Here is a 9,874-nt window from a genome sequence, read left to right on the forward strand (position 1 = left end):
ACGATAAAAGTGCAGAGTATGATCTTGAGTTGATACCGTCAGAGATGTTCACCCAAATAAACCGAGACATTACTAATTCAACCTGTAAACGAGGGTCGACATTAGAGGAAAAGATGCGTAGATAATTTTAGTTTAATACAAGAGTACTCGTATTTGTGGGGTGGTGCCTACATGACTTTATGGAGAACTATGTCAGGCTACTAATGCACAAACTTTGGAAATAGCGAGACCATTGATACTGCTACAAGTATGGCCTTATGAAAGATTTAACATTATAGCACCACAAATCCAGTTACAGGCCCCAGATCAATGGCCCCTACTATTTCCAAAGTTTGTGTATTAGTAGCCTAACATAGTTCTTCATAAAGTCATGCAAGACAGTCACCACCATAAATCCAGTCCACTCAGTGCCATTTATTATTTTATTTATATATTTATTACGTTATCATTTTATGTAATAAAATAAATTAATTGTGTAGCTCAACTAACATAATGTTCATACTACCTCTGAACAGGCGTGCACGTCATAATCCTTGTGCACAAGGATCAGATGGCTATTTTTCCTGGTACTATTATCTTACATTTTATTCAGCAGATGACTCAATGTTGCTGGCAGTGATTGAAGACATATTCATCATAAACGACAACGACAATAAGACGAAGTTGATCTAGAGACACAAAGACAACCACCATGTAAAAAATTGAGTGACTTGTAATTCAAACTTTTAGTTTCATGTGAATTTCTATTTTAAAATTTAAGAACTAATGAAATTACATTTTATCATGAGACACTAAATCTAAATGAGTATGATATAAAAGATCAAAATCAAAACAAGTAAGGAAGCACATTGTTAGTTAAAAAAAAAAATCATGGAAAAAATAAAAGAAAACTAAAATCATGAACCCCGTCCACGAGTTTGGTTTTTTGATCAAGTTCACATGACTGACATGACAGCCATACTTGATTAAATGGTAATACGGATACACGATTTTCCTACCCACTTAAAACTACCTCTATTTTTATCAATACTTTTTCATTCAATCCTACTTTTGATATTTCTTTTTTATGTACCTTATTTTTCTCGTTACTTTTCAAAATCACGTTAGGGTTGAACTGAACCTATTTTCAACCATAAATAGAATCAAGGTAAGATATGTTTTCCTATTTATTTTTACCGATAAGGGTCAGCGCAGGCGTACTCCCTAGCGAAGGAGGCATACCCTTTACGTAATTTCACGTACTGAATTCCTCACAACTAAAATTTAGGGTTTATGAATGTACACCTCTCTTTCTTCAACGATTTATCAGCGTTCAGACTTCGGACCGACCAATTTCGTCGCTGCTCATCGTAGCAGGCAGAAGAATTAGGCAAACAAGGCGAAACGATGGGTTCCAGGGATAAAGACTCTACGACTCACCACCAGCCATTATTGAGCAGCCTTGTTGTCCGGGCTTCGAATAGTGACGGAGGTGGTGGCGGAGTCGGTGGAACCAGTGGCGGCCGCGTTGGTCGTGGAAGTGATTACGAGGCCGGTGAGATTACCCGTGACCCTCCACAATATTCTCGATTGGATCGATATTCAGATGATTTGGGTTCGTTATTATTCTACCGTACACCTTTGTTTTTGCTCGGTTTTCGTGTTATTGTTGAATGAATAGTTTCTCTGCTTAGATATATATATTTTTGTTCTGGAAAACTTACCACCGCGTTGAAATTAATCGTTAGCGACCTTGGGTTGGATTAGTATGTATTTCTTTTGGTGGGAAACTTATTTTCAATGATAACGTAAATTACAATTTACAATATTGGAAGGAAAGCCAACCTGAGATGATGGTGATTACAAAAAGTTCATCCAAGAAGCTAAAAGACGACTAAAAGTATAATTGTTAAAGGGCGAGTGACTTTTATACCAAGATAATGTAGTCAGTGACTAAAATTGATTTAACTAGCTATCTTAAAACCCTACCTTTTGCAGTTAGAGGTCCTCTCGTGTTCCTTTCTAGCCAGAAAAAGACTGCTCCATTGATACTTAGCCATACAACCTCCCTTGCTTTTTAAAAGGATGGTCGCTGGCTGAGCTCGATAGCGTGGGCTTGTTACCTCTTGCAGAGGGGGCACACTAAAAGGATGGTCGCTGAGTATTGATGCCTTAGATTGAATTTATATGATATACCAATGTGATTTCTTAGAAGTTGATGTAAAGATACTAGATACATATATGTGTATATATTTTGTAAATTCTGTCACGACATTTTTTGCAATTTCCTTTCCATTAGGCTCCTTGTCTCAAAATTATAGTCGACCCTGTAAATTTTGTCTCAGCTAATTTATCCCAGTTTGCAAGTTCTAAATTGTGCGGGTACAATTTAGTTAGCCGAAGTATGCTTTAGTTTCATGGGAGCGCTTCAATGTGTTTCTAAAACAAATGACTCTCACTCTCTCGTTCAGGATGGATCGTTGAAGAAATCTCAATAGTAGCACTCCCTAGGTCCTTTGCACTTTATACTCTTGGTCTTTTCTCATGAATGCCCATATGGATGCTCATATTCTTAGTTGGACTCTATCGTAGAACTTTGCCAAGATAATTGCAGTATAACTCTCATCTGTATTATTATTCTCCCTGATCCTTCTTGCTGCCTTATCGTAATTGAAAGGTTCTGCAGGGAACCTGTGGTGCACCTTTGATTTGAATTCATTGGTAGACAAATATCCGTCAACCATTGATAAGAGGATGATATTTTGGTGCCTTTCATCTAGAACAGTGCTACCTTATATTTTTTTTTTCTGCAAAATGGTAGATTATTGTAATTGATGCATTTCACAGTTAATCCCAACCAATTTGTAATAATGTTTGGTGAGTTCAACAATCATGCATTATGCATACTCTGCCCAGAGAGACCAACAATCATGCATTATGCATACTCTGCCCAGAGAGACACTACCGAATGTCCATTAAACGAGAAGCAACATTTGTCATTTTCCTTATTCTTCTTTTTCGTCTTCCTTTTGTTTTGTTTTTCTTTGTTTTTTTGGCTGGGAGAGGATGTATTAGTTATATGCAGATCACACTTGAGTGCTTTTCTTAAATCTCTAGCAAATGTTTTTGTGATTTTAAATTACTTGTGCAAACTTAGATTATTTCGTTTTAAAATATCAACTTGTGCATGTAATTTGACGTTTTCTTATGGTCCATCAAATTTTAGGTTAGAATGCATTGATGGCTAGGGGGTTTTGCACAGCCGTTTTTGGTTGTCACTTTGATCTTATAGAAAATGTTATGATATTCTGGCGACAAATGAATTCCATAACCCCCTTGTTTCTTTTTATTTTTTTATTTTTTATTCTCATTTTCTTCTGTATGTCGAAAATCTCGATCTACTTCCACATGCCTAACTTTTGTTCTGGGAATAAAATTTTCTATTCTCTTACAGCTCTGTGTTGCCGCCTGCAAGAAATTAAATCTTGAGGAGGGCATTGGGTAAATGCAGTCTCAGATCATGATCTTGGGAATTGCTCTTTTTTCCATGTAAAGACAATATAATTTTGGGGTTATAATTTGTGCAAGGAATTTGGGTTGCTGAGTGGAGAGCTATCGTATCTATCGTTGTCATTTTGGGATGTTATGGTGTTGGGCTTGGTTGGAGTAAGATGTGTTATAATACCAATCATAATCAAATCATGGTGAGGTGAGGGTTTTCTCTTATGAAATTGAAGGTGATCAAATAACAAGTCATAGAAGTGTTGTTGCCCTGCCTTGTTGAGACTATTGGTATGATCTCTAAATGAACTTAAAGGTGCTTGACTTTGGATCTCCAAGAAATGAACTTAAAAGTGGGATTTTTCATTGTCTAGATTTCCATCCAAGGGGTAAGATTACCAATCATAACTGAATCATGGTGTGGTGAGGGTTTTCTTTTATGAAATTGGAGGTGATAAAATTACAAGTTGTAGAAGTGTTGCTGTCCTGCCTTGTTGAGACTATTGGTAAATGAACTTAAAGGTGCTTGACCTTGGCTTTCTGCAAGAAACGAACGTAAAGTTGGGAATTTTCATTGTCTAGATTTTCATCCAAGGGGTAATATTATTCTCATGGAACAGACTTTGATTGGGTTGTATTGGTTGGTTAAGGGTCATCTGGATTATGTGTAGCAATTTCTTGATCTATTTTTTCAGGTTCATTAAGGGGGTTGATTTGCGGGAAAGTATGGGATCTCCACATTTTATTTGTACCTCATCCTGCAAATTAGGTGTTGTTTCAATTTAATATATTGTATATGGTAGTGTGAATTGGTATAGCAATGACAGCCCAGTGGCCTAACAGTTGGATTAACTGCATTCCTCTCATCCTAAACTCTTACAAATTTTGTCATGGTCAATGACTGAAGGTATCATTGGTCATTTCTACAGGATGTGGCTAGCCCACTAGATTGTGCAGAAAACTGTTCTTGTGGTATGCATTGATATCCATCAGTATGTTTCAGAAAGCTGTAGAGGAACTATTGTGACCATGGGTGTCATTCTCTAATCTGGCTTTTGGATACTTCAATTTATGTGGGTTTTTTTTTATGACAGTTTATTTCCTGTGAGCTTTTTGGCATGGTCTTGCTGATCCTCCCAGGTGTCATTCGACCGCAGAATTCTGTATACTGGCTTGGGTTGGTTAATGCTGTGAGATCATTTTGATTCTAGCTTGTATGTGTGCATTTAAAATTGGGCTATTGGTGGACGTCCTTCCTCATTGCCAGGACATCAGCACAGAGTTTTTGTTTCTTCAAGGCTTGTGGTTTTGGGTGCAATGCTGGGTTCATGGAAAATTGGAAATAGATTATTTATAGGCTATGGCTGTGGATTTACATGTACTAACATTGCACATGTGGAAAACAGGACATGTGTGCATCGCAAGTAGCCATGGTTTTGCTATCTTATTTGCTTCTGTTAAAATTTCTCATGATATGGGTGGTAACATATTGAACCTACACAAGCAGTTATCATCAGAACTTTCTCTCTTGTCTGCATCTTTGCACTTTCTTTTGTCTGTTCACAGAGGAGATGCCAACAACGAATGGCAATGGTTGTCAATTTTTTTGGTTGGTCATTTTGCAGTTGTTTCAGGGAAAATCTATGGAGATATATGGTTGTTGTACTGCGAATGATTTCCCCATACAGCCTGTTACTTTTCTTAATATCTTATAAACCCACTACCTTCTTTATTTCAGGATATAGAATACATGCAGGTTCAGTTTCTCCAACACGACGTCGAGATGTTCACCGATATATTTCTGATTTTGATCATTCTGGTAATCTCACTCGCGGTCGTGATTTTGGTGGTGGGAGGGATCTTGGTAGATATCGAGATACTTCACCTCATTACAGTCGAAGAATAAGTGGTGGCAGGCCATTTGGGAGAGGTGTTGATGGCCCTGCTCCTGGGCCATTTCGAGGGGAACGTAGTAAAAATAATCCAAATGTGCGTCCTAGGGATGGGGATTGGTATTGCTCAGATCCTCTGTAAGTACTAAGCTAGCACCCCAATTTGATTATATATATATACACACACACATATATATAACAATGGATTTACTTCTGTTTTGTAAAGATAAACATTAGTTGATAACCATGCTATTACACCTTTTAGTCATATGAACTGAAATTTATCCGTTGCATTGAATAGGATCTTCTATTATTATGCCTTCTGGTTGGTTGTTTTATTATTATTAATTTTGGAGTAGTAGATTACTGGATTCCATCAGTATGTTTATTCTTTTTATTATGTTTTACATAAATAATTTGGAGGTTGCTTTGCTTTAAAGTATTTTTTTCCATGCATATTGCTTATGGTTTTTTTTTTAGAAATGGCATATTGCTTTAATGGAATAGACTCTCGAACGTGTGCCAAATCTTGTAAGTGGATGATCAAGTTTGATGTTTCAGTTTCTTCCTTATTTAGCGTGTGGTATTATACTAAAATGAAGATTTTTTTTCCTAATTATTATTATTTTATTTTAATGCATAGCTTGGTGTACTTCCTTTCATTACATTGCTTCAAGGTGGTTTTCTTTTTTCAAACTGGTTGTATTTTTATTCTTCATTAGATGTGACAACCTAAACTTTGCAAGACGAGAATTTTGTAACAACTGCAACAGACCCCGCAATGGAGCCAGTGGAAGTCCTCGAAGAGGCTATGTTGGTCCACCATCCCTGCATTCTCCTCCCAGACGCTTTGCTGCTCACCCAATTGAACGTTCTCCCGGCAGGACTCTTAATGAATATAGGTCTCCTCCCCGTAGTTGGGCCAGGGATGGTCCTAGGGAGATTGCAGCTGGTGGTCTGGCACCTCCGAGGTATGAAAGCAGGTATTCTGATCACCTGCGGAGAGATAGGGTGGACTATCTAGATGACAGCTTCAGAGGAAGATCCAAGTTCGACAGGCCACTTCCTTCGGCAGATTGGGCCCTTAGAGACAATGGAAGGGATGACTTCATCTCAGAGAGGAAGGGATTTGAAAGAAGGCCACCATCCCCCCCACCACTGTCATTGCTTCCTCAGCGTGGACGCTGGGCGCGTGATGTGAGAGAGAGGAGCCGTTCCCCAATCAGAGGTCCTGTCAGATCTCCATTGAGAGTCCCGCTACGGTCTCCATTAAGTAGCGGCCTTCCACCAAAAGACTTCCGTAGAGATGTTTTCGTTGAAAGGGAGCGGGATGATAGGCGTGGCCTAGGACGAGATCGTGATGGAGGTCCATTTTAGTGTTGAAACTTTTGCGATTTTCATGTTGCTTTCCCATGTAATTTTTTGTTAGTACATCAGCACTCTGTAATCTGTGTTTAGAGCCGTGGAAAGAGGATGTTAAGAAGAGCTTGCTTGACTTTTCCTGACTGGTCCAGTGTGTTGAAACTAGGTGATGGGGTCGTTTATCTGCCTCGTGTGTTTCGTGTTTCTTATCATTTTATGTAGTTAGCAGCCAAGCAGAATTAGTGAAGCAAATGCTTTTAATATTCAGTGTCTGTAAACTTTGCCATCTTTGGTTTTGTTGGTTTGTCGGCTTCTGGGCAATAGTTTCGAATCATCATTATCCTTGCATAGATTTGGATTTTTTTTCAGATGTTTGGATTTTGTTTGGACTTGAAAAGAGCCCATTCCTGTTTGGACTTGGAGAGAGCCATTGCTAAGGTTGGCTTTCACACTATGTTTCTACACAAATTTGACCCATTTTTGGTTTAGGGCTTGTGGTGTGTTAAGATAATATAGGGTTATTTTAACCTTCTGTTTTACTACCCACTAATACTTTCAATGACTCCATTCTTTGACAACCATCTCTAACAATAAACTTCGATGACCACTTCTGAAAGTCAATTCCTATAATCACTCTAACGGTTAACTCGAATGAAGACTATCCTCTGACACCTAGTTTTTGTGAGGACCACCTCCGGCGATAACTTTGATGATTACTTTTGCTAATTTCGACAATCACCTATAGGGATTAGTCACGACACGACTAGTTGCAATAATCACTCTTGCAACCAATTTATGATAATAATCTTCTTTTATAGTAATTTGACATTTTAATAGAATTAAATTAGAGAAAAAGATAAGAAATCTCAAGTGAATTTTCTACCATGGTTTATATATTTTAATTCAATTTATATAATGTAATAACTTATTTTAGTAGTGGGAACTCCTCTTCACCTTTGGTGACTTAGAGAATAAGATAAGAAATCTCCCGATGAATGTTTTACAAATACCTGTACATTTTAATTTAATTTGATTCATACTATTTTCTTTTCATGAATTTTTTTAAAGGTGGAGTATTCTTTTGGAAGGAACTTTATGGAGTAGGTGTTAGAGTTGCCGAAGGAGAGATGAGCAACTTCAAGGCAAATCATACTACCCATTGCAAATCCAACATTGGACCATAATGGCGTATTGCATGATCCACAACCTTGTAAATAGGGAGATGAGTGATAATGAGTGGGTTCGGATGAGGTGGACACAAATTCGGCTACCACTTGGGGGACAATATTTGAATTGTAACCTAATCCTATGTATACTTTGCATGTCCACCAATACTGGTACATCTCAAAATGACCAAATAGACGGATAATAACGTAATTTAAAATCCAAACACATTTTTATAAATTGGTGGAACAGGTGCATCTATTAAGATTTTGAAATATGATATTTAAGGTAGCATTATGTAGCAACTTGACTTTCTAGGATTGGTACGGACCATTACTACATGCATGCATAAATCTCAAAACGACTCTTTCACAACATATAACTAAAATCAAAAGAATTTCATAAAATAAATTACTTTTACAAAAATCCGAATAATTGGAAATCGTTGATGGGTCCCCTTAATACGTAAATTCAAATAAGAAACATAATTAAAATTCCAAACATTTGACTGTTAACAACTGTAACATGAAAAACATGTACGGAAGCTTCTGTCTGGTCCCAATGGCATGATTACGGATTCTTCTTTTTATTCGCTAGTTTGTCTTGCCAACATATCATAAGAAAGGGTGAGTATAAAAATAATTAACAAGTGACCCACTACTGGACTCATTAGATGATCATTAACCTTCCTATCGAGACATAGGTACATAAGGGGCAAACCCAAAGACACTCTTTCATAGGCAGTGATCCTGTAGGAACACATATCATGGCAATCTAGTGATCCCGAAGGAACACATATCATGACACAGTTTAGTGAACTCGAAGGAACATAAATCATAGCAATAGTGGTGATCTGCTGGGGAAACTGAATCAGTCATAAATGGTGAACCTAAAGGTTTACAAACATACAATGTATACAGCCCGATAGGAATACTAACAATCACCATCAGTCCAATATGCAATATACAATATCTAAATTTCGTATCAAATCATAGACATGTTACCATGACCTTAATAACATAACTCATAGGTTTTCAGAACACCTCAATGGTCCATCCTCTGGCAAGTCATAGCAAATCATTTCATCATAATAATATCACGTTTTCACATGTATACATAATCTTAACATCAACTTGATTAGGGCCCCTGTCCAAAGTAACACTAAGAATCGACCTAAACCAACAACAATTTAATATTAGTCCTTACCAACACTACCAATCGAAAAATCACCTCAAAACTCCCTATCGCTTATTTAAAATTCGCCCAAAAACACCAAAACTCTGTTGGACAAAGGCTCAAACTTTTCTAAGAACTCAAAAACTCCGTTCTAACCTCCAAAACATAATGGGCACCTATTAAATTAGCCAAAACTCAATTGGCATTCAAAACTCCTTCAAGAAATCCACAAACGCTTACCAAAATTGCCAAAATTGGTCTTTGATATTGTTGGACAACATGCTTTTAACTTCAAAACTTCTCTCAAAACTCGAATTTAAAGCCCAAACAAAATGGGTAACCCCAAATTAGCCTCAATACTTGATGAGTTATCAAGAACTACCGCAAAACAACTCCAAACTTACAAGATAAAGTACCTACCAAAATCTAACCAAAATTCAGCGATGTCCGGTGATTCACAATAGTAACGCCTGACGAAGAATGGCAACGGGATCGATGGCGAGTAGCAGACCCATGAGACGGTAAGTTACAGATTTGACGTGATGGCTTCTGGCGAGACCTGGCGACGACGCGATTGGGCAAATGGATACGAGCGACAACAGTGATTGATTGGTAGACGACAACAACGAAGGAGCTACTGGCCAGCGGTTAGTGTGACTGAAAATAAAGGAGGGAGGAAATGTGGTCTGCATGTGAGGGAGAAACTTGTAGGGAAGGTGTCTAGTGTCGCAACCCTACAATGACTGAATGGGTTGAGACTCCCACAAAGTGGACAAGACAAGAAGCAAGCATGATGACAT

The 9,874-nt window shown here is 37.7% G+C and overlaps 1 protein-coding gene across 2 annotated transcripts; it reads left to right on the forward strand.

Moving 5' to 3' along the window:
• Positions 1-1,052: 1,052 nt before the first annotated feature.
• LOC120071861 (RNA-binding protein-like protein) lies at positions 1,053-7,084 on the forward strand. Of its 2 annotated transcripts, none has more exons than XM_039024264.2 (3): positions 1,053-1,594; positions 5,219-5,510; positions 6,095-7,084. In XM_039024264.2, exons 1-3 carry the CDS (start codon positions 1,387-1,389, stop codon positions 6,747-6,749), a joined length of 1,155 nt encoding a protein of 384 aa, XP_038880192.1. In that variant the 5' UTR covers positions 1,053-1,386; the 3' UTR covers positions 6,750-7,084. The 2 variants fall into 2 exon arrangements, with proteins under 2 accessions (XP_038880192.1, XP_038880195.1); XM_039024267.2 differs by having other exon boundaries at positions 1,175-1,534.
• Positions 7,085-9,874: the final 2,790 nt, after the last annotated feature.

This window comes from Benincasa hispida, chromosome 2 (genome assembly GCF_027475165.1).
Source record: "Benincasa hispida cultivar pf3 chromosome 2, pf3_genome.v1.1, whole genome shotgun sequence".
NCBI classification, from domain to species: domain Eukaryota; kingdom Viridiplantae; phylum Streptophyta; class Magnoliopsida; order Cucurbitales; family Cucurbitaceae; genus Benincasa; species Benincasa hispida.